The sequence below is a fragment of the Curcuma longa genome, chromosome 3, assembly GCF_044706935.1.
Source record: "Curcuma longa cultivar G26 ecotype Majalengka, Jawa Barat chromosome 3, ITB_CL_G26_1.1, whole genome shotgun sequence".
Classification (NCBI taxonomy): Eukaryota; Viridiplantae; Streptophyta; class Magnoliopsida; order Zingiberales; family Zingiberaceae; genus Curcuma; species Curcuma longa.
Genome location: NC_133863.1, coordinates 209,768 through 235,546, shown reverse-complemented (window position 1 = coordinate 235,546; position 25,779 = coordinate 209,768). Strand labels below are relative to the sequence as shown.

The following is a 25,779-nucleotide window of genomic DNA, read 5'->3' as shown; positions in this document are numbered from 1 at the left end:
TTTTGTAATTTTGCATCTTCTATTTTAGAGCTTTTTCTGCAATATGGTATGTTTTCTATTATTTTGGGACTTTTTCCACTTTCTTTAGAGGCAAATGCGGAAGGGGATTTAGAATTGCATTCAGGCATACGTTTATCTTGGTATCAAAATTTACAAGCCTTAACAATGCACAATGACGTTGGCTCTCTCAGTGAGCCAAGGAAGAGATATATCCTCACAATAATTGACAATCTTAACATAACAGCAATTCCAAATGGCATGCCTGACTATGATAAGTAAATTAATACAGAACTGTATTAATTTCAGAAAATTGTGTTCAAAAGTTGGGTATGAATAATAGATGCAAACACTTATTCACTGAAAGTCCTATATATCTTGTGCAAAACTGTATCTTCCCTTCAATTTTATTTTTTAATTGACTGTAACTGTAACTAAAGTAAATCAATGGATAGACAAAAGGAGAGAAGAAAGAATGAAATACTTACAACAAGCCAGCTAAATATCCAAAGAAGTGCATTCTTTTGATGGACTATAGTTAAAGACATTCTGTCTCCACACCTGATGCTTAAGCTCAAAATTTATCAATGGAGCTTTGTTCATGGAGCAGATATGTGCACCTCCAGTCAATATTTTTAGGCTGGCTCGAACCACCGCCTCCCGCGCCTATAAATGGAGCTTTGTTAAAGAACAGTGGTGGTGTTCTTTGGTGAGTGGGTCGAACCTTCTCGCCTCCCGCGCCTATAAATAGCAGAACCACCGCCGGCGATGTACTCAGCCATCATTCGCCAACGCCGGCATCAATTTTTACTCCCATGGCCGGAGCTGCAGCGGAGAACGTGAAGGTTTTGGGTATCGCGATTAGCCCTTTCGTCATCAGGGTTCGCATCGCCCTCCGCCTCAAGGGAGTCGAGTACGAGCTCGTGGAGGTGCGGGTCGTGGAGCCGAAGAGCGAAATCCTGGTGAAGTCCAACCCGGTGTACAAGAAGATCCCCGTGCTGCTCCACCGTGGAAAATCTATCTGCGAGTCCGCCGTCATCGTCCAGTACATCGACGAGGAGTGGTCGGCGGATCCTCCTTCATCCTCCCCGCCGACCGCGCCATCGCTCGGTTCTGGGCCACCTACATCGACGACAAGTAAAGCCCCCTGTTTTCGAAATCCATCAAATTAAAAACAAAACATTTGACTCCGATTTAATTTCTTCGATTTGTACCAGTTGCCTGCTTTAATTAGGGCTTTGAGGGCTGAGACGGAGGCGGCGAAGGTGACGGAGTTGGCTGGGCAATTCCGGCAGATGCTGGGGCTGCTGGAAGAGGCCTTCGCGGAGTGCGGCAAAGGGAAGGGCTTCTTCGGCGGGGACGCGGTCGGCTACCTGGACATCGCCCTGGGAAGTTGCCTGGGGTGGATCTTGACGCTGGAGAAGGCCCATAGCGTCAAGATTTTGGATGCGGAGGAGCTTCCTTGGCTGGCGGAATGGGCAGAGCGGTTCCTGGCGGAGGAGTCAGTGAAGGGGCTGGTGCCGGACGCCGACGAGTACCCGAAGTTATACGCAGCCGCCGTGGCGAGTCAGTGAAGAAGGGCTTTGCATAAGATCCTTTGAGATCATAAATGGAGTGAAATTAAGGTTTGAGAGTCAAGAAAGCTCCGGAAAATAATAAATAAATATGATACAAATCAAATAAATAAAGTTTCCCAACATTGAAGAACTCAAATAACAAATCCAGATCTAGCGCCAACTTCATATCTACCCTATTCCCAAACTCATTTATCATTATTATGGGTTGATATATCTTAGTCAAGAAAATCAATATTAGATCCAAGTGGAGATAACACGTAGGCGTGCCCGACCAACTCCGTGCCCCACTAGTGTCGTACTTCATTAGCTCCATGTCCGACCCACTACGTGCCCTATCGACTTCATAATCTTCTCGATGGAAGCCGACTCCCTAATCGGTTCAATCTCATGAAGTCTATATTTAGCCCAAGTAACTTTGCTCAATCAGCATTGCTTCTCTCACTCACCCCGCCTGAGTGACACATAAAATAGTAAAATATTCGACAGTAGATAACCTACCACATTAATACAGCATGATCATTTATCGTACTAAGCATGAGTGATAAGATTCTCTTCTACTACGATGGGATATTTTCCTTACTTTCGATGTGACGTCTTCTCTAATGACTTTATAAAGAACTCTGCTTTCCACAGGCCTAGGTACATCAGTCTTTGCTTTCCACAGCCCTATCAAATTCATAGTCTCTCCGACAAAAGTCAACTCCTAGTCGGTTCAATCCCGCCAAGTCTATACTCTGACCAAACTAGCTCCGCTCCATTAGCACTACTTCCCTCACTCATCCCACCTGAGCGATACGTGAAATAGTAAAATATTCAACGGTAGATAACCTACCACATTAATACAATATGATCTTTTATCATACTAAGCATGGATGATGAGACTCTCCTCTACCACGATGGGATATTTTTTTTACTTTTGATATGACATCTTCTCTGATGACTCTATAAAAAAACTCTACTTTCTATGGGCCTAGGTACACGCACCCACGTCGTAGTCTCATTCTTTGCACTTCATTTCCAATTCTTCTTTTCCATCTTCAATTGATGACGGATTGACTTAGGCGTCAGAATGACTGAGTCAGGACACCCTTGACCTCTAGTCTAACCATCTGCCCCCTCTTTGAAGTCTTACAGGATCAATATCTTCTTCCAATTGCTCGTCACTACTAGAAAAAAGTTAATAGACAACGCCCCAAAGACAACGGTTTTTAGTAAAAGCGTTGTGGTTTTTCAATTTACAACGTTTTTAGTCAAAACCGTTGTCTTTGAAAACCAAAAGACAACGTTTGTTCAGAAAGCGTTGTCTATTAGTGTTGATTTTGGGTCAACCACAACACTTTTAAAAAACCGTTGTAGAAAATGTTGTCTTTTAGCGTTTTTTTTACTAAAGACAACGTTTTTTAAAAGTATTATCGTTAAGAGTTGTCGTTAAGAGTTTAGAGGGTTTATATCCAAGATTCTTATCGGGCAGTCCGCGATTTCGTTCGCCTCCTCTTCTTTTCGCCCGCCGCATTTTCCTGAGAGATCTCCCTCGCCTATTCCCCATCCCGCGGCGTATTCCTCGCGCTCGCTGGCCTCTCCGTTCCTCTCCACCATCGCGACCTCGGCCTTCGTTTCTCCCCATTCCTTTCGGCTCCCACCGTTTGCTCCACCGAGGTGAACTCGACGAGAGCCTCCGCTTTGTCGAATCCATGGTCGTCCAAGGCGAGGTCCCCGACATCATCCCCTGCACCAGCCTCATCCGCGGCTTCTGCCGCCACGGACACACCGGCGACGCACCGGCAACGCCGCCTGCGTGCTTTCCATCCTCGAGTCCTCCGGCGCCGCTCCCGACGTCATCACCTACAACGTGATGATCGCTAGCTTCTGCAAGTCCGGCGAACCCGATGCCGCCCTCGATCTCCTCCGCCGCATGTCCGTCGCGCCCGATGTCATCACTTACAACACCGTCCTCCAGTGCCTCTGCGATCGTGGTCGTCTTAAGCAGGGCCTCGAGTTGCTCGACGAAATGCTCCAGACAGGTTGCGCCCCGGACCTGTTCACCTACACGATACTAATCGAAGCGGCTTGTAAGGAGAGCGGCGTGCAGCAAGCAATGAAGCTCCTGGACGAGATGCGGACCAAGGGATGCACGACGGACGTCGTCACATACAACGTCTTAGACCATCAAGAAGTGTACTTTCTCTCTCTCTCTCTCTCTCTCTCTCCGGTTCCATTTCCTTTTAATTTCGGTTGAGATAACTTTGTCGATTCTTTATTTATTTGTATGTATTTCGCAGACGATGCTGGAACGAACAGGGCTTCTTCAAGTAGCACGTCTCTGAATACGAGGAAGCTCGACGAGGAAACTGAGAATCTTACTCGTGAGTAATTCATATATTTACTTACTTTTGCTGGTTTCCTTAATTTGCCATGATATTGATTGCTTACATTTGATTGTATTCGTTGTAAATTAGAAATCAAAATGTAAGTTTTGATCTATTTCTTAGATTAGGGCAACATATGAAGAACCCATATGGAAGAGTTTTCTTCTCAGCCATCCACTGTGTTTTTTCTCTTTCTTAGTTTCTGTTGTCAATTGATAAGGTTGCAGTCCCTGGTAATAGAACACCCAACTCTACAAGAACTTGAACTATTGCCATATTTTGGTCCTTGAACGCTACAGCTTGGTGCATGGTCATATTGGTTGCTTGTTTGATTCTGGCTAGCGTGTCTTATACATGCTTGTCTCTTTTTTTTCTTGCAATTCTCAATATTATTACAACTTCATAAAAGCACCACCATAATTTTTGTTGCCAAGAACAAAGTCAGCTCCTGTGCAAGTTTCCTTTCATCATCCAATGACATACTTAAAGATTCCTTCCTAAATGTATTTGCCTCAATATATCAAAGCAACAAGAAGGAAGTGGTTATGTTAATGATCTTGACCCTAGTTACTTGCCATCAATTTCAATTTTTCATTTCTCTTGTTGATATCATTCAGTGGCTTGTATTTGCAAGTAGAATAAAAATAATGGATATCAGTGACTTGCTGCTGATATCAGTTTTTTCTGTTCCTTTGTGTTGAGAATACACAATAATCATGCCACAAGCAACTAAATTTTCTACCACCTGCTTATTACAAAGATTTTCTTACCTTATACTTCTTTTTTTTTTTCTGAAGATGAACGCGTGTCGAGTGAACTGAAGAAGAATCTGATGCAAGCTCGACTGGACAAGAAGTTGACGCAGAGCCAACTTGCACAGGTACTATGTTAATGTTGGCATTGCACTTCAACTCTTATTATGTATCTTATCAAACAAATCATACTGCATCAGCTAATCAATGAGAAGCCCCAAGTGATCCAAGAATACGAGTCAGGAAAGGCTATTCGAGCTAAGCTTGTTTAATAGAGTTGTTCAAACTTATCCATTTATTTGATCTTGTGCTTATTAAAGGAACACACAAGTAGTTTGTGATAGATTTCTAGCAAGTTACAGGGCAAGTCAAAGATGAGATGTAAGGTACTTGGTTTCAATGATCTCAACAGGTATGCTAATTATGCCTTTGATGGTGTCTATAAGAAGCCGTTGGGCGTTCTTTGCAATGGTAGCATCAACGGTGAGGAGTATTATCCATTACCTCCGAGACACAGTTGAGTTAGTTACGACGGAGTATGTCACTTGAGCTCTTTCATGGCTTGTGCTAACACTTCAAACTTTTGTTGTAGTCCTACTCTTTGCAAGAACCAATACTGCTGAAATGGCAAAACTAGAACTCAAAACATGATCTTCTAGACTTGCAAAAAGGTTTCAAATTATGCACGAACCAAAATCATTTATTCAGATTATTTTAGCAAATTTTCAACTTGAAACTAATGTTCTCTTTTACCTCATTATTTATACTTATGTTGTGATTTTTGGTGTGGTGTCAGCCTACAGAAAAATATCCCAAAATATTTTCTCAAGATTCTTTCTTTGCAAGGTACAAACACATGACCTTCATAGCTTAAATTTCTTTTCCTTTAATATTTGGACGTAATCAGTGTATTACAATGTTTTGTAGGTTTCCTTACTGTTTGCCTTGCACTTGGAGTTTTTATAGCTTCTTTGTGGCTTCCAGTAAGTTAACTTTTATTTAGTCCAAAATATACCAGCAGAAATATTTGTTTGTTTAAGATTTACTAAATTGATGACTCCCTCAAATAATTGCATAGGAGACACTGCACAAGCATGATTCCCAAAACATGGTTGAATTTTTTGAAAATTATTATTTATGTTAAGTTTTTTGAAAATTGTCATTTTGCAAAGTCAGTGTTGATTGTTTTTCCAATTAACTTAATCTATGTGTGTTCATAGTTCAAGGCAGCTGAGTACACTTAGGGAGAAATTGATGAGGTGCGTTCCGAGGTGGCAGAATGTATACAAGATCATATTTATGAGTAGGTATGGAATGCTGATCTCCATAATTCCATTTATTTGCAATCAAGATATTTATTTGTGATTCAAAGTTCATTGTGTATAATTCTTAGGTGTTATTATGCCCATATTTTGGATAAGTTAGTATTATCTTTTGGCAAGCTGGTCTTTGGCAGATGGACCTGCTGTTACTTGGTGATGCACCTGTTGCGATTCTATTCAGCTGCTAATGTTGTGATGCACCTGTTCTATTTCTGCTGCTGTTGGACATTATTCTGTTGCGTTGAAACCTTTGTTATGGACCTGCTGCTGTTATGGAGCTTCTATGTTGGAAGTTGTAACTTGAATTTGTACCTTTATGTTATAGACCTGATGCTACAACTTTTGTATAAGTTGTATGTTATGGATATGTGTTATGAACTTGTATGTTATGAATCTGCTATAACAATGATTTTTGTGTAAATATAAGTTGTATGTTTTGTATGTGATTTAGTAAATTTTGTATGCAATGGTTTTGTATTTACAAAATATATTATTTCTTATTTACTGTTAAAAAAAAATCAAAAGACAACGCTTTTAAAAACGTTGCAAAACCCAAGCAATTTGTAACAAAATTACAACGCTTTTTAACCGTTGCAAAATGTGTTGTTATACCTATTAAAAACAACGTTTTTAAAGCGTCGCAAAAAACGTTGTAATATTTACAACGCTTTTTCTGCGTTGCGAAGGTGTTGTCGATGTTAGCAAAGACAACGCTTAAAAAGCGTTGTCGTTGAGGGACCCCTTTTACAACAGGGCCTCTTACAACGCTTTTTAACCCACAAAGACAACGCGTTTTCCGCGTTGTCTATTAACATTTTTCTAGTAGTGCGTGGACTCCGTGCAACATCGTCAATGTAGGAGTCAAGTGTCCGATGATTCATCCAGAGACAATCTCAAACAAGAACAATAATCTTAATGACAGATCTTATAACATCACTATTACTACATTGGGCAAATTGAAGTTAGGATTTCCAAATAGTTAAGAAACAGGATGATTCAATTAGACAATTCTAGATTCATCAATGTTATCATTACTAACCTGATTAACTAAGGCCTCAGAGGTGATTAACATTGAGAAGGCAATATAAATCATGCACCGAGTAGACCCCCATGTGGGAGGGCATTTTCCACTACTTCGTCGTGACCCTTGTCTCATGTTGCAAATCTACCACATGGTTACTGGCTCGACTACACCTCGGGGGCAAACCTCAACCATCCCGAACCACTATAAAGTAGATCCGACAAAAAGTCCACAGGGCCCAAGGTACGAGCAAAATTAGTGAGGCATAAATTGATTGACGAAGCACAACTTATACACATTTAGAGGTCAATCTAAAAAATATTTGTCCATATTTTGATTCCAACTCTCTTGTAGTTGTACCTTTAGACATTTTATCACTATTGCCACACTTACTAGGGCAAATATTATCTCATGTTACCTTGCTAGCTCAAAACAAAATTATGAATTCATTGGAGGGATGGCTGGAGAATGTTTACACTTCAATTTTGACATACTTATGAACACTAACATTCTCCCAAATCATATAGTCACTCATTCTTATTTTGAATAGCAATTTATTAAGGGAGCAATAATGCTTGATGATTACATTACATACTATTGCTTCAGAAATAATAGGCAAACAAGTTTGAGAATTAAGCATAATAGAACAGATTAACAACGGATAAGTCGAAGAGCAGAACTAGAATACACACCAGGCCTCTTATTCATATGCCTTAATCAAGATCGACGTCTGGTGCAAAGCATTTGGGACGATTTGGATGGTTTGCTGCAATATTCTTGACCTTCTCTTTTATATCTTCATTCCTAGTGCGAATGTGAACCTCCCTTAGCCCATGCAGGTGTTCTATGCCATCGACTGATTCAAGGGGGAAACGTATTTTAACAATTTCCAGGCTTCTGAGTGCACCTTCTTTGAAACTCACATTGTACCCTCGAATTTTCAAGATCTTTAGTCGTGGGAACCCAACCCCATAGAAGCCCAAATCCACAGTGGTGAATGACCCCAAGCCTAGTTTCAGGTTGACCAAAGCAGGGAGATTTCCCAAGACTATTATATCTTCGGGCTGCAGCAGTGTCTCGGACAGAGTTATCTTGACGACGAGGTTCAGAGATGCAAACCAAGGAGGCAATTCACAAAGTTTGCAATCTATCAGGAGCTTGCAGAGCAGCAATGGCGGCGAAGCTACGTTGTCGAGTGCCTTTTTCAGATTGTCAGAGCTCACAACATGACGAATCTTTAGAGATCGAAGGCTGCCGTTGAGCTTCGAGAGCAGGGCGCTGATCTCCTCCAGCATTCCGAGTGATAGAGAAGAGCCACCAAAACTGATGCCGAGCTTCTGGAGGTCGACAAGCTCACCAAGCTCCTGTAGCAATTGCACATTATCAGCATCTGCCATTCCAAACGCGACCAGTCTTTTCAACTTTCTTATTCCTTTCGGGAAATGCAATCTTCGAGGACCGGCAAGCAGATAGACCAGTTTCTGGAGTTTGACGATGGTATTGGGTAGTTCTTTAATCGCAGTTCCTCTTATATCCAAAAACTCTAGATTCTGTAAATCTCCTATTGATTCTGGCAGTTCATATAATGCTGTAATATTTCTTAGAGACAAATACTTCAAAAGAAATAGCTTGGAAAAGCTCTTGGGGTGGACAGGAAACCACTCCCAACATCCTTCCAGGTCAACTACCCTCAACCACCTCTTCTTTATGAACAACGTCAGTGGTACTTCTTCACCAAATGTAGTGAAGGATCGGAGGTGGGACAGATCAGTGTTAGGTACTAGTCCACTACTTTTTTCCTGCCATGATAAGCGTCTTATCTTTTGATATTGTTGTGGAATCACGGGGTGCTCCTTCAGTAGCACAACAAAGTTCTCCTTCCTCGATATAGAGAGTATGACATCGAGCATCATGTCATGGACACGGCAAGATTTTACTATCCCACTATCATTGAATTGTGACGGTTGCACCAAACTACGACTCACCAATTGATTGAAGCAACGCTCAGCGACTTTCTCGGCGGGGAACCCATCTATACCGCTCACGATCCCTTCAGCAATCCATTGTCTCATCAGACGCTTTCGACGAATCTCATAATCTTCAGGAAAGATGCCTAAGAATAAGAAACAAGGCTTCAAATGATAAGGTAAGTCATTATAACTCAAAACTAATATCTGATTGATTTTCGATAACATATCATTAGTTTGTATTTCCAAACGAAGGTGGTCGCGCAAGTCTTTCCATTCCTCCAGTTTTTTATCAGGTTTGGAAGCTAGAAGACCTCCAATCGTCACGATCGCAAGCGGCAATCCGTTGCACTTTTGTAAGATATCTTTGCCAATATTTTCTAATTCGGAAGGACAACTATAATCAGGTGCTTCAAATACTCTTCTACGGAATAGCTCCCAAGATAACTGAGATGACAAAGGAGAGACTTTAAATATAAATTGATGATTGTGTGAACAACTTGTATTTGCCACTTCCTCAATGCGGGTGGTCACTATGACCCTGCTTCCTTCTCTATTCAGTGGCAATGCGATGCGCAAGCTTTCCCATGCTGTAGTTCTCCAAACGTCATCAAAAACAAGCAAATACCTCTTTCCATGGAGATGGCCTCTGACTGTCTGCACCAATTGTGACTCGTCCATCATGTTCAGAAGTTGCTCTGTGTTCAAACTGGCATCTCGGCACCCTATAACATCTCGGATTTGTTGCTCGTTGACGGAAATTTTCCGAATAATCTGTTTGAGAAGCTGTCTGATATTGTAATTTTGTGACACTGTTATCCAAGCTCGACATGGGAAGTGGCCTCCGACGATAACAGGATCGTCATAGACTGTCTTGGCCAAAGTTGTCTTTCCTAAACCACCGAAGCCGACGAGAGCAATCACAGTGAGCTCGTGACGGTTCTCGTCCATCACCCACCCCATGATCTTGTCTCTGCTCTGGTTGATGCCCACGAGTTGAGCTTCCTCTACAAAATGGCTGATGATCCGTGGGTCGGAGAAGACCATGTCCGATCTGGTGGCGGCGTCAGAGCTTGAGCTTGTAAACGCTTCATTTGAGTGGGAATAACGATCGTGCCTCTTTCTGATATCTGCTACTTGAACCTTCACTTTCTTGAGATATGAAGCGATGCCATGGCGAGCTTTCAATGATTTTATTTTGTGAAGGGAGTGCTTGAAAAAACCTTTGACTCCGCGCTCGTCGTAGGGTGTCGATCGGAGACGACATACGAACTCATCGATCGAGTCTTCAGCATCGTAAGCGACCTCCCTCACTTCCTGCACCCAGTTCTGGAGTTGGTCATCCAGATTGCGCCTGGTCGACATGGCCGTCAAGAAAGAGGCGATGCTTCTGAGCTCAGCGACTACGTCCCGGACATCATCTTGGACTTCGGCCAGCAACGCGGCTTCTTCCTCTAGCATCTTCTGTAGCTTCCCCGCGATGAACTGAAAGGAGAAGCCCACGAGCTTCGTAGCTACCGCCGGCTCCATGCTGCCGATCTCCGTCCCGAGGCGGTTAGGAAGAATGACGACGACTACGAACTCAAGTACTCTTGTTGAAATGGTTGTCAGGAATCACGCAAGGGACATGGCACTGCAGTAGCATATACAAATAATACGATCTTGATTCCTAAAAGTTTTGCCCTCAGAAATGGCCGAATTGATCACCACATAATTGATTTATATAATTAAGCACGGGTTGAATCCCCATAAAATCACGAAAATATCCTCACATGGTAGATTTATTTATATAATTGACCGATGAAGCATGGAATTATTATGATTTATATTAAATTAAATAAAGCGGCTTACAGCTGTACTACTACCTCGTAACATGCAGTTATACTACTGCTTTGTTGAAATGGCTGTCAGGAATCCAATGACTCATGCAACGAAGGACATGGCACTGCAGTCGCATATATAAATAATACGATCTTGATTCCTATTGATCACCACACGATACATTTGCTTACAGCTGTACTACTACCTCGTAATATGCAGTTATACTACTGCTGTGTTGAAATGGTTGTCAGGAATCCAATGAATCATACAACGAGGGACATGGCACTGCATACTCTGCAGTCGCATATATAAATAATACGATCTTGATTCCTATTGATCACGATTTGTATAGTTGAACGATGGTTGACGAAGTCACGAAAATACCCTTCCATGGGAAAACTATGTTCGATTTCCTAATTTACTTCATTCTAATAGTGTGAGACAATCATGGGAGGAAAGCACTCAGTGATGGATTTCACTTTTACTGAATCGATTCTTAAAAGTTTTATATTTAAATCATTAAGAATATGATTTATTCGGTATTTTACTTAACTGTGTAAACAACTTAACTTTCAGTATTATCCATAATTCAAATTTTAAAATTCCAAAAATACATGCTACTTTTTCTTTATACCCCTCCTTTCAATGTGCTCTTTCGTCTAAATTGACAAAATTCCGAGCCACTTTTATCGCATTAATTCCCTACGCCACGAGACGTCATTTTCCGCTTAAGCTTATTTGTAAAAACCTTCCTTAAACCTTTATTTCTCAACTATTCTCCTTCCTTTCTTTTGTAAGAATGTTAGATTGATGAGTTATCCGTTTTTTTAATTTATCTTGATGATTGATAGAAAATCTTTATAAGATCAAATCGATTATCTCCAGAATTAATCAATGTAAATTAGATATCTAATGTCAACTAAAAAAAGAATGACTTTGATACGAATAAAGAGAATAAACATTAAATATTGAAGTTTAGGGTTTCCAAATAACAGGACGAATCAATTAGACAATTCAAAATTCATCACAGTAAGAAGTTATCTCATTACTAACCTGATTAACTAAGACCTCAGAGGTGATTTACATTGGGAAGACAATATCATTTGAACAATAATAAACATCAAAGAAAGGAAAACTCAAGACTGGAAGTTCGTGCAGATATAAAGAAAAGTTATAACACTAACAACATAAAAGAAAACTTAAGACTGGAAGTTCGTGCAGATATAAAGAAAAGTTATAGCACTAACAACAAAAAGAACAGATATGTAATTAATGTCATGCACAAAAACCAGAAGTTACATTCTATGCATGGATTCTTATCTTTTTATCCCCTCTAGCAATCCAACTCTAGCAGTTGAATGAATCTAATTAGAGGGAGACCTTCAACCTTAATAATAAGCTGCAGCACTTTATGTAATTGCTGAAAAGAATATTAAAAGTGAAGTTTACTTCAGCATTACATTTAAGAAATCCCCCCTCATGATGTACCATAGGAAAGAACAACAGTAATTGACCAAAAGATGTATTTAAAGTTGCGGAATTTCCAAAAGGTTCATCTAACTTTTAGATTTCCGAAAGGATGCACTTGTTTTCTATTTTACTCCTATCAACCACTGTGGTATTAGATTTCAAAGAACATCACTTGGTGTTTATTTTTAAAAATAATCGCTACTGTGATGTTGATTTTTAAAATTGTACGGATTCTTAAATATTAGTACTACAGTGATGTTGATTTTAAGATTCATATAGCACCAAAGTGATGTGGATTATTGAAACTCAACACCGCAGTGATGGTGTTCTTTGAAATGCAGCACCACAGTGGCTATTTTTTGAAATCCAACACTACAATGATGTTATTCTTTGAATGCAGTGTCATAGTAGTTGGCGAGAAAGGTAAAATGGGAAACAAGTACATCTTTTGAGAAATCTAAAGTTAAGTGCACCATTTGAAAATTCTGTAACTTTTAACGTGCCCTTTAAATCCCCTCCCATATTTGCCCCTAAAGAAAGTAGAAAATGCCCGAAAATAGCAGAAAATATACCAAATTACAAAAAAAAAACCCCAGAAGATGCAAAATTAAAAAAACCCAAAAATAAAAGATGCAAAATAGCAGAAAAGCCGACCAAATAGCAGAAAAGCCCATAAAATAAACATATGCAAATTGCAGAAAAAATAGTAAATTAGACATGTCTATGTTAGCATTGTCTGTATAGCAATGAATACCTTGTGGTAGGAAAATGCAATGAATGTCTAGTGGTAGGAAAAAAGAAAATTCAGATTTGGGGGCCCCAATGCCAATCCGAAGACACCGAGCCGACCAAGCCAAATACACTAATCCCAAATATGCCATGTCGAATTATATCAACCTATCTTCGCCGATCCGACCAAGCCCAAATACGCCAAGCCTAATAAGTCTGGCTTATTCTAACATTTATATGTGCATTATTCCGTAAGGATAGGCAGGGCTTATTAGGCTTGGCGTATTTGGACCTGGTCGGATCGGCGAAGATAAGCTGGTATGGCGTATTTGGGATTGGCGTATTTGGCTTGGTCAGCTCGGCATCTTCGGAGTGGCATTGGGGCCCCCAAGTCTGAATTTTCTTTTTCCCTACCACTAAGCCTTTATTGCATTTCCCTACCACTAAGCATTCATTGCATTTCCCTACCACTAGGTATTTATTGCTATATATACAGTGCTAACATAGGCATGTCTAACTTACTACTTTTTTTTTACAATTTACATATGTCGGGCTTTTCTGCTATTTTGCATCTTCTATTTTGGGACTTTTTATGCAATTTTGCATCTTCTATTTTAGAGCTTTTTCTACAATTTGGTATGTTTTCTGCTATTTTGAGACTTTTTTCGCTTTCTTTAGAGGCAAATGTGGAGGGGGATTTAGAATTGCATTCAGGCATACATTTATTTTGGTATCAAAATTTACAAGCCTTAACAATGCACAATGACGTTGGCTCTCTCAGTGAGCCAAGGAAGAGATATATCCTCACAATAACTGACAATCTTAACATAACAGCAATTCCAAATGGCATGCCTGACTATGATAAGTAAATTAATACAGAACAGGACCAGCTATTCTATATATTAATTTCAGAAAATTGTGTTCAAAAGTTGGGTATGAATAATAGATGCAAACACTTATTCAGTGAAAGTCCTATATATCTTGTGCAAAACTGTATCTTCCCTTCAATGTTATTTTTTAATTGACTGTTCTGTAACTAAAGTAAATCAATGGATAGACAAAAGGAGAGAAGAAAGATTGAAATACTTACAAGAAGTCAGCTAAATATCCAAAGAAGTGCATTCTGCTGATGGACTATAGTAAAGACATACTGTCTCCGCACCTGATGGTTAAGCTCAAAGCCTAATGATTCAGAAGTTATGTTCACCTCCAGTCAAGTAGCTGGCAGTTGTCTCATACCCTAATGATTCAGAAGTTAAAGGCATAGAACCAGGTAGAGAATGTTAGAAATGTTGTCAGAACCAGAGCCACCAAATAAAAATGCAAGAAATATTTCTGTGGAAGGGTGAATCTTTGCAGTTCATTAGGAGAAAAAGATCTTTTAGATATGTAAAGAGATAACAGTTAAAATAACAATGATAAATCCAATATCTAGAGGTTACATGCAATTCATTCAAAAAATGAAATTGATTTTGAGGTACGTATTTGATTAAAAAAACAAATGTATTTACAATTGGTAATTAAGCTATTCACTTATTACACAGGTAGAAGAAAGGTGTTCTTATTACAACACTAAATCAAAGGGCAAATTTCAGAAATTTCGATAGCAAGTCGCTACAATGAAACAATCCAAACTCAAACAATCAAGATGAAGAAGGTAACATCGCCAAAGGAAAGGAAAGAAAAGAGACGAAGGCAAAATAAAAACAAGACTTACAGAGGTGGAATTTTTTCATAATTTTTCCTCTGGCAGTAAAACCAATGTGCATCCGATGGAGGAAGCCGAGGGGGCGGATCGGAAGTAAGGCATTGGAAGAGTCGCTGCAATCCATGAGCAAGCCCGGCGGTAGCATAGCGGACGAGCGGTTGGGAGAGGGCTTTCTTATCCTCTGCTCCTGCGAGTAAGAGAGCGGCGGGCCGCGGGGGATTTCTGATGGACGGCGGCGTCCGGAAGGTGCGCAGCGTACGATGTGCTGCTGCGGCTAAAAGGCGAGAGAGATGGGGATGCGTTGTGATCCAGCGACGAAGACAGAAACGGAGGAAACTCTCCCGGAGTTGGTGTGCCGCCGGCGGCAGGCGGCGGCGCCGGCGCCGGCGACCGCTGTGGCGCACGAGAGAGAGATCGGGAAGAGGTGCGGGATCTGCAAATTTATTTATTTATTTATCGCATAAATTTATTGAAATTATTTAAATTTAGTACTTTAAAAATTATTAAAATGCATCATTAATTTTATTTATCAAATTTAGTTAAAAATAGAATATATATGAAAATATTTTATTGATTTTTAATAATGTATAACAATTTTTTATTACCATTAAAATACTTTTTTTAATATGAAACGCATTTTAAACTCTTTTTTTATTTTTCACAAATATTTTAGAGGATGAAAAATATCTTTTTATAAAAAGTATAACTGCTAATTTTATTCCTTATTCCGGATTAAAGAAACTGCATAGTTGATTAAATTATAAATAATTGGTTCATCCAACTTGAATTGAAAATTTTCAAAAATTTTAGAATTTTAAATAAAAAAACAAAACAAATAAAAATTTTTTATAAGAAAATAAAAACAAAACAAATATACTTTTTTAAGAAAAATCCACAAAATATAAACTTCACAAATGTAGTCTATATCACACACAACCTTTTTTATCAGAAGAAAATACAGCAAGGTTTTCAGTAAAAAATATATTTGGGCGTGAACCCAATTTTGATATTGTAATTTTTTATTGACCATCAGAATAAATACGAAAACGTAAATGTCTCACGATAATTTATAAAATGACTTAGAAGTTTAGCAAAATTTAAGCTTAAAAATATTTTTTAGAACATCTGAAATGTTTAACTTGGGAGGTATACAATTCAATATGGCCAAGAAAATATTTGAGTGCATTTTGGTAAAAAGACTTGTAGGGATGCATTTTGACAATAACCTTGAATTCTTTGTGAAATTAAACAGGACGTTTTTTTTTGTTTTATAGTCGATATCCTTGTTTGCAAGATTTAGGTTAAACTTGAATGGTAATTCACTTTGTAGCGGCAGGGTAATGATGCAGTGGGGGTACCATTTTAATTCTTCAGGTATCTAAGAATCTAGTTTCAATTTCGATGAATTAATGAATTTTTTTTTTAATAGACGATTGACCTAAAAATGCTAGATTGATGAGTTGATCGTTGCAAATGCTTGTTGATTTACCTTGATGATCGATAAAAAATTTCTATAGGACTGAACCAATCACTGCAAGATTAAGTGAATAGAATAAAAGGTTACCTTTTGCAGAAGAAAAGTGAATAGAATAAACATTAAATATTGAAGTTAGGATTTCTAAATCGTTAAGAAACATGATGAATTCAATCAGACAATTCTATATTCATCAATCTTATCATTACTAACCTGATTAACTAAGATCTCAGAGGTGATTAACATTGAGAAGACAATATAACTCATGTACCAAGCAGGCCCCATGTGGGAGGGCATTTTCCACTACTTCGTCGTGGCCCTTGTCTCATGTTGCAAATCTATCACATGGTTAATGGCTCGGCTACATCCTGGGGGCAAATGACCTCAACCATCCCGAACCACTATAAAGTAGGTCCGACAAAAAGTCCAGGTTAGTAATGGCATGGGGTAAGGCTGGATCCAGGATAGGATCAGATTTGAAAACAAATGAGTGATTCCACAAATTTAGGGATTCCCTTCCCAGATGGATCACAACCGTCTTAGCCACCACCTCTCGCTCCGCCCTCCTCCCTATGGAGGGTTTTCTTCCGCTCGGAAAGCTCATCTCCAAATCTTCCTGAGAGGTGCCTCAATCAAGAGGTCTATGGGGCCCAAGTTATGAGCACCTAAGTGAGGCATACACCGATTGATGAAGTACAACTTATACACATTTAGAGGTCCATCTCAAAAATGTTTGTCCATATTTCGATTCCAACTCTCTTGTATTTGTTCCTTTAAACATTTTATCACTTTTACCACACTTACTAGGGCAAATATTATCTCATGTTACCTTGCTAGCCCAACAGTTGTATTTACGAAACATGATATTACTAATCTCCAATTAAATTGAACCAAATTAATTTTGTTTGTGTAAATCTAAATCAACAGAAGGGTAATCCCACTGAGTCGATCCATCAAAATTCTACTTTTGACGAACGAACCAAGTAAGGAAATCGCAATTGAATAGACTATTTTTTTCTAACTAAATACGTGATTAGAATTTGGATCATGATAGCCCTTTTTTAGGTCTGATGGAACTCATGGGAGAATGTTTAGACTTCAATTTTCACATACTTATGAACACTAACATTCTACCAAATCATATAGTCACTCATTCTTATTTTGAATAGCAATTTATTAAGAGAGCAATAATGCTTGAAGATTACATTACATCCTATTGCTTCAGAAATAATAGGCAAACAAGTTTGAGAATTAAGCATAATAGAACAGATTAACAACGGATAAGTCAAAGAGCAGAACTAGAATACACACCAGACCTCTTATTCATATGCCTTAATCAGGCTAGAATATATGTTGCAAAGCATTTGGGACGATTTGGATGGTTTGCTGCAATATTTTTGACCTTCTCTTTTATATCTTCATTCCTAGTGCAAATGTGAACCTCCCTTAGCCCATGCAGGTGTTCTATGCCATCGACTGATTCAGGGGGGAAAGTATTTTAACAATTTCCAGGCTTCTGAGTGCACCTTCTTTGAAACTCACATTGTTCTCCTCAATTTCCAGGATCTTTAGTCGTGGGAACCCAACCCCATAGAAGCCCAAATCCACAGTGGTGAATGACCCAAAGCCTAGTTTCAGGTTGACCAAAGCGGGGAGATTTCCCAAGACTATTATATCCTCGGGCTGCAGCAGTGTGTCGAACAGAGTTATCTTGACGACGAGGTTCAGAGATGCAAACCAAGGAGGCAATTCACAAAGTTTGCAATTTATCAGGAGCTTGCAGAGCAGCAATGGCGGCAGAGCTACCTCGTCGAGTGCCTTTTTCAGATTGTCAGAGAGTACAGAATGACGAATCTTTAGAGATCGAAGGCTGCCATTGAGCTTCGAGAGCAGGGCGCTGATCTCCTCCAGCATTCCGAGTGATAGAGACGAGTAAACCAAAACTGATGCCGAGCTTCTGGAGGTGGACCAGCTCGCCGATCTCCTGTAGCAATTGCACATTATCAGTGTCTGCCATTCCAAACGCGACCAGTCTTTTCAACTTTCTTATTCCTTTCGGGAACCGCAAACTTTCAGGGACCAGCAAGCAGATAGACCAGTTTCTGGAGTTTGATGATGGTATTGGGTAGTTCTTTAATATCAGTTCCTCTTATATCCAAAAACTCTAGATTCTGCAAATCTCCTATTGATTCTGGCAGTTCATATAATTCTCTAATATTTCTTAGAGACAAATACTTCAAAAGAAATAGCTTGGAAAAGCTCTTGGGGTGGACAGGAAACAACTGCCAACATCCTTCCAGGTCAACTACCCTCAACCGCCTCTTCTTTCTGAACAACTTCAGTGGTACCTCCTCACCAAATGTAGTGAAGGATCGGAGGTGGGACAGATCAGTGTTAGGTACTAGTCCACTGCTTTCTTTCTGCCATGATAAGCGTCTTATCTTTTGATGTTGTTGTGGAATCACAGGGTGCTGCTTCAGTAGCACCACAAAGTTCTCCTTCTTCGATATCGAGAGTATGACATCGAGCATCATGTCATGGACGCGGCAAGATTTTACTGTCCCACTATCATCGAATTGTGACGGTTGCACCAAACTACGACTCACCAATTGATTGAAGCAACGCTCAGCGACTTTCTCAGCAGGGAACCCATCTATACCGCTCACGATCCCTTCAGCAATCCATTGTCTCATCAGACGCTTTCGACGAATCTCATAATCCTCAGGAAAGATGCCTAAGAATAAGAAACAAGGCTTCAAATGATAAGGTAAGTCATTATAACTCAAAACTAATATCTGATTGATTTTCGACAACATATCATTAGTTTGTATCTCCAAACGAAGGTGGTCGTGCAAGTCTTTCCATTCCTCCAGTTTTTTATCAGGTCTGGAAGCTAGAAGACCTCCAATCGTCACGATCGCAAGCGGCAGTCCGTTGCACTTTTGTAAGATATCTTTGCCAATATTTTCTAACTCTGGAGGACAACTATAATCAGGTGCTTCAAATACTCTTCTACAGAATAACTCCCAAGATAACTGAGATGACAAAGGAGACACTTTAAATATAAATTGATGATTACGAGAACAACTTGTATTTGCCACTTCCTCAATGCGGGTGGTCACTATGACCCTGCTTCCTTCTCCATCCGGTGGCAATGCGATGCGCAAGCTTTCCCATGCTTCAGTTCTCCAAACGTCATCAAAAACAAGCAAATACCTCTTTCCATGGAGATGACCTCTGACTGTCTGCACCAATTGCGACTCCTCCATCATGTTCAGAAGTTGCTCTGTGTTCAAACTGGCATCTCGGCACCCTATTACATCTCGGATTTGTTGCTCGTTGACGGAAATTTTCCGAATAATCTGTTTGAGAAGCTGTCTGATATTGTAATTTTGTGACACTGTGATCCAAGCTCGACATGGGAAGTGGCCTCCGACGATAACAGGATCGTCGTAGACTGTCTTGGCCAAAGTTGTCTTTCCTAAACCACCGAAGCCGACGAGAGCAATCACAGTGAGCTCGAGACGGTTCTCGTCCATCACCCACCCGATGATCTTCTCTCTGCTCTGGTTGATGCCCACGAGTTGAGCTTCCTCTACAAAATGGCTGATGATCCGTGGGTCGGAGAAGACCATGTCCGATCTGGTGGCGGCGTCAGAGCTTGAGCTTGTAAAAGCTTCATTTGAGTGGGAATAGCGATCGTGCCTCTTTCTGATATCTGCTACTTGAACCTTCACTTTCTTGAGATCTGAAGCGATGCCATGGCGAGCTTTCAATGATTTTATGCAGCGAAGGAAGTGCTTGAAAAAACCTTTGACTCCGCGCTCGTCGTAGGGTGTCGATCGGAGACGGCATACGAACTCATCGATCGAGTCTTCAGCATCGTAAGCCACCTCCCTCACTTCCTGCACCCAGTTCTGGAGTTGATCATCCAGATTGCGCCTGGTCGACATGGCCGTCAAGAAAGAGGCGATGCTTCTGAGCTCGGCGACTATGTCCCGGACATCATCTTCGACTCCGGCCAGCAACGCGGCTTCTTCCTCTAGCATCTTCTGTAGCTTCCCCGCGATGGACTGAAAGGAGAAGTCCACGAGCTTCATAGCTACCGCCGCCTCCATGCTGCCGATCTCCGTCCGGAGGCGGTTAGGAAGAAAGACGACGACGACGACGAAGTATAGATGAAGCTGCAGCGAACTCAAGAACTCTTGTTTGACTTTGGAACATTGATTGAAACATTAAAAGGATGAAATTATTATGATTTATATTAAATTAAATAAAGTGGCTTACAGCTGTACTACTGCCTCACAATATAATACGATCCATTTGACATTAAAATAGTTGTCAGGAATCCAATTTAATCATGCAACAAGTGTTTGGTGACATGGCACAAATGAATTAGTCACTCACATATATAATACAATTTAATAAGATGATTGACTCCTAATATCCTCATTTATATAATGGAACGATTGATCATCCACATGACGACGATGAAGGATGGAATTATTATGACTTGAACTAATTGAGCGATGATATGATAATGATAGATTTATAAAATTGCATGAAAGTTGAAGCCCAATTAAGCCATATGAAAATACCCTTTCATGTGGAAACTATGTTCAATTTCCTAATTTACTTCCTCCTAATGGTGTGAGACAATCATGGGGGAGGAAGGCACTCAGGTGATGGATTTCACCTTTACTAAATCGATTCTTAAAAGTTTTATATTTAAATCATTGAGAATATGATTTATTCGGTATTTTACTTAACCGTGTAAACAACTTTCAGTATTAACCATAATTCAAGTTTTAAAATTCCAAAAATACATGCTACTTTCTCTTTATACCCCTCCTTTCAGTGTGCTTTTTCGTCTAAATTGAAAAAAAAAAAAAAAAAATCCGAACCACTTTTATCGCATCAGTTCCCTACGCCACGAGACGTCATTTTCCACTTAAGCTTATTTGTAAAAACCTTTCTTAAACCTTTATTTCCCAACTATTCTCCTTTCCTTTCTTTCATAACGTTAGGCTGATGGGTTGTCCTCTCCTGATTTACCTTGATGAATGGTGAAAAATTTTATGGAAACCGGTCACTTCTTGAATTAGTCAGCATAAATTAGATATCTAACCGTCCCAACTAAAAAACAGAATGACCTCTCCTTCCTTTCTTGTATAGGCACGTTAGGTTGATGGGTTCCATTTTTTTTTAATTTATCTTGATGATCGATAAAAAATTTTTATAAAATCAAATCGATCACCTTTAAGATTAATCGCGTAAATTAGATATCTAATGTCAACTAAAAAAATAAATGACTTTGATATGAATCAAAGAGAATAAACATTAAATATTGAAGTTTAAGGTTTCCAAATAACAGGACGATTCAATTAGACAATTCTGAATTCATCACAGTAAGAAGTTATCTCATTACTAACCTGATTAACTAAGACCTCAGAGGTGATTAACATTGAGAAGGCAATATCATTTGGACAATAATAAACATCAAAGAAAGGAAAACTCAAGACTGGAAGTTCGTGCAGATATAAAGAAAAGTTATAACACTAACAACAAAAAGAACAGATATGTAATTAATGTCATGCACGAAAGCCAGAAGTTACATTCTACGCATGGATTCTTATCTTTTTATCCCCTCTAGCAATCCAACTCTAGCAGTTGAATGAATCTAATTAGAGGGAGACCTTGAACCTTGAACTTTATGTAATTGCTGAAAAGAATATTAAAAGTGAAGTTTACTTCAGCATTACATTTAAGAAATCCCCCCTCATGATGTACCATAGGAAAGAACAACAGTAATTGACCAAAAGATGTATTTAAAGTTGCGGAATTTCCAAAAAGTTCATTTAACTTTTAGATTTCCTAAAGGACGCACTTGTTTTCTATTTCACCCCTCCCATCAATTGTGGACTATGGTATTGGATTTCAAAGAAGAATATCATTGTGGTGTTGATTTTTAAAAATCAACTCCACTGTGATGTTGATTTTCAAAATTATGTTGATTCTTAAATATTAGCACTACAATGATGCTGATTTTAAGATTTATACAATACCATGTCGATTTTTGAAACTCAACACTGCAGTGGAAGTGTGCTTTGAAATGCAGCACCATAGTGGAGGCTATTCAATCCAACACTACAATGATGTTATTCTTTGAATGCAGTGACATAGTAGTTGGCGAGAGAGATAAAATAGGAAACAAGTACATCCTTTGAGAAATCTAAAAGTTAAGTGCACCATTTAATGTGCCCTTTAAATCCCCTCCCACATTTGCCCCTGAAGAAAGGAGAAAACAAAATAGCAGAAAACATATCAAATTATAGAAAAAGTCCTAAAATAGAAGATGCAAAATTACAAAAAAAAAAACCCCAAAATAGAAAATACAAAATAGCAGAAAAGCCCATAAAAAAGACACATGCAAATTGCAGAAAAAAAAGTAATAAGTTAGACATGCTTATGTTAACACTGTCTATATAGCAATGAATACTTAGTGGTAGGGAAATGCAATGAATGTCTAGTGATAGGAAAAAAGAAAATTCAGACTGGGGGCCCCGACACCAATGCGAAGACGCGGAGCCGACCAAGCCAAATACGACAATCCCAAATACGTCATGTTGAATTATACCAGCCTATCTTCGCCGATCCGATCAAACTTAAATACGCCAAGCCTAATAAGCCCTGCCTATCCTTACAGAATAATGCACATATAAATGTTAGGATAGACAGGGCTTATTAGGCTTGGCGTATTTGGGCTTGGACGGATCAGCAAAGATAAGCTGGTATAATTCGGCATGACATATTTGGGATTGACGTATTTGGCTTGGTCAGCTCAACATTTTCGGATTGACATTAAGGCCCCCAAGTCTGAATTTTTCTTTTTCCTACCACTAGACATTCATTGCATTTCCCTACCACTAGATATTTATTGCTATATAGACAGTGCTAACATAGACATGTCTAACTTACTACTTTTCTGCAATTTGCAAATATCTATTTTGTGGACTTTTATGCTATTTTGTGGGCTTTCTTGCTATTTTGCATCTTCTATTTTGGAACTTTTTCTGCAATTTTGCATCTTCTATTTTAGAGTTTTTTCTGCAATTTGGTATGTTTTCTGCTATTTTGGAACTTTTTTTTTTGCTTTCTTTAGGGGTAAATGTGGGAGGGGATTTAGAATTGCATTTCAGGCATACATTTATTTTGGTATCAAAATTTACAAGCCTTAACAATGCACAATGACGTTGGCTCTCTCAGTGAGCCAAGGAAGAGATATATCCTCACAATAACTGACAATCTTAACATAACTGCAATTCCAAATGGCATGCCTGACTATGATAAGTAAATTAATACAGAACAGTATTATAAATATTAATTTCAGAAAATTGTGTTCAAAAGTTGGGTATGAATAATAGATGCAAACACTTATTCACTGAAAGTCCTATATATCTTGTGCCAAACTGTATCTTCCCTTCAATTTTATTTTTTAATTGACTGTAACTGTAACTAAAGTAAATCAATGGATAGACAAAAGGAGAGAAGAAAGATTGAAATACTTACAACAAGCCAGCTAAATATCCAAAGAAGTGCATTCTGCTGATGGACTATAGTTAGAAGACATACTGTCTCCACACCTGATGCTTAAGCTCAAAATGTACCAATGGAGCTTTGTTAAAGGAGAAGATATGTGCACCTCCAGTCAAGTAACTGGCAGTTGTCTCATACCCTAATGATTCAGAAGTTAAAGATTTACATAGAACCAGGTAGAGAATGTTAGGAATGTTGACATACAGAACCAGAGCCACCAAATAAAAATGCTAGTCAATTTCTGTGGAAGGGTGAATCTTTGCAGTTCATTAGGAGAAAAAGATCTTTTAGATATGTAAAGAGATAACAGATAAAATAACAATGATAAATCCAAATATCTAGAGGTTACAATTCATTCAAAAAATGAAATTGTTTTTGAGGTATTTGATAAAAAAAAACAAATGTATTTACAATTGGTAATTAAGTTATTCACTTATTACACAGGTAGAAGAAAGGTGTTCTTACTACAACACTAAATCAAAGGGAAAATTTCAGACATTTCGATAGCAAATTGCTACAATTAAACATTTCAAACTCAAACAATCAAGATGAAGAAGGTAACATCGCCAAAGGAAAGGAACTTACAGAGGTGGAATTTTTTCATAATTTTTCCTCTGGCAGCAAAACCAATGAGCATCCGATGGAGGAAGCCGAGGGGGCGGATCGGAAGCAAGGCATTGGAAGAGTCGCTGCAATCCATGCGAGCAAGCCCGGCGGTAGCATAGCGGACGAGCGGTTGCTGCACTAGAAGATAGGGCAAGAGAAAGCCCCTGCTCAGACTAGAACGAGACGGAAGGAGAGGGCTTTCTTATCCTCTGCTCCTGCGATTAAGAGAGCGGCGGGCCGCGGGGGATTTCTGATGGACGGCGGCGTCCGGAAGGTGCGCAGCGTACGATGTGCTGCTGCGGCTAAAAGGCGAGAGAGATGGGGATGCATTGTGATCCAGCGACGAAGACAGAAAAGGAGGAAACTCTCCCGGAGTTGGTGTGCCGCCGGCGGCAGGCGGCGGCGGCGGCGGCGACCGCCGTGGCGCACGAGAGAGAGATCGGGAAGAGGTGCGGGATCTGCAAATTTATTTATTTATTTATCGCATAAATTTATTGAAATTATTTAAATTTAGTACTTAAAAAATTATTAAAATGCATCATTAATTTTATTTACAAATTTAGTTTAAAATAGAATATATGAAAATACTTTATTGATTTTTAATAATATATAATAATTTTTTATTACCATTAAAATACTTTTTTTTTTTTAATATGAAACGCATTTTAAACTCTTTTTTTATTTTTCACAAATATTTTAGAGGATGAAAAATATAATTTTATAAAAAGTATAACTGCTAATTTTATTCCTTATTCCGGATTAAAACAACTATGTATTTGAGTAAATTATAAACAATTGGTTCATCCAACTTGAATTGAAAATTTTCAGAATTTTAAATAAAAAAAACAAAACAAATAAATAAAAGTTTTTATAAGAAAATAAAAACAAAACAAATATACTTTTTTAAAAAAATCCATAAAATATAAACTTCACAAATGTAGTCTATATCACACAACCTTTTTTTATCATAAGAAAATACAACAAGGTTTTCAGTAAAAATTATATTTGGGCGTGAACCCAATTTTAATATTGTAATTTTTTATTGACCATCAAAATAAATACGAAAATGTAAATGTCTCATGATAATTTATAAAATGACTTAGAAGTTTAGCAAAATTTAAGCTTAAAAATATTTTTTAGAACATCTGAAATGTTTAACTTTTGGGAGGTATACAATTCAATATGGCCAAGAAAATATTTGATTGCATTTTGGTAAAAAGACTCGTAGGGATGCATTTTGACAATAACCTTGAATTCTTTGTGAAATTAAACAGGATTTCGTTTTTTTTTTGTTTTCTGTTTTATAGTCGATATCCTTGTTTGCAAGATTTAGGCTAAACTTGAATAGTAATTCACTTTGTAATCTATTTAAA

General features: G+C 38.8%; 1 protein-coding gene, 3 long non-coding RNA genes and 2 pseudogenes across 5 annotated transcripts; 2 read left to right on the top strand and 4 right to left on the bottom strand.

Annotated features, from left to right (window-relative positions):
* Window positions 1–757: 757 nt before the first annotated feature.
* Window positions 758–1,717, top strand: LOC141824788 (glutathione S-transferase U15-like; annotated as a pseudogene).
* Window positions 1,718–4,960: 3,243 nt separating this feature from the next.
* Window positions 4,961–6,345, top strand: LOC141824789 (uncharacterized). Of its 2 annotated transcripts, none has more exons than XR_012601457.1 (5): window positions 4,961–5,208; window positions 5,285–5,538; window positions 5,620–5,675; window positions 5,913–5,999; window positions 6,149–6,345. It is a non-coding gene; the product is annotated as an uncharacterized LOC141824789 (long non-coding RNA). The 2 variants fall into 2 exon arrangements; XR_012601456.1 differs by having other exon boundaries at window positions 4,961–5,363; window positions 5,489–5,538.
* A 1,257-nt stretch (window positions 6,346–7,602) lies between these two features.
* LOC141824784 (disease resistance protein Pik-2-like) lies at window positions 7,603–10,547 on the bottom strand. Its single transcript, XM_074712121.1, has one exon. The coding sequence runs from the start codon at window positions 10,530–10,532 to the stop codon at window positions 7,749–7,751; it is 2,784 nt and encodes a 927-aa protein (XP_074568222.1). The 5' UTR covers window positions 10,533–10,547; the 3' UTR covers window positions 7,603–7,748.
* Window positions 10,548–12,036: 1,489 nt separating this feature from the next.
* LOC141824791 (uncharacterized) lies at window positions 12,037–14,818 on the bottom strand. Its single transcript, XR_012601459.1, has 3 exons — window positions 14,740–14,818; window positions 14,113–14,262; window positions 12,037–12,243 (listed from the first exon to the last, which is right to left on the bottom strand). It is a non-coding gene; the product is annotated as an uncharacterized LOC141824791 (long non-coding RNA).
* A 2,580-nt stretch (window positions 14,819–17,398) lies between these two features.
* LOC141824781 (disease resistance protein Pik-2-like) lies at window positions 17,399–20,367 on the bottom strand (annotated as a pseudogene).
* A 1,972-nt stretch (window positions 20,368–22,339) lies between these two features.
* Window positions 22,340–24,795, bottom strand: LOC141824790 (uncharacterized). The gene is made up of 3 exons (XR_012601458.1): window positions 24,386–24,795; window positions 23,774–23,939; window positions 22,340–22,492 (listed from the first exon to the last, which is right to left on the bottom strand). It is a non-coding gene; the product is annotated as an uncharacterized LOC141824790 (long non-coding RNA).
* Window positions 24,796–25,779: the final 984 nt, after the last annotated feature.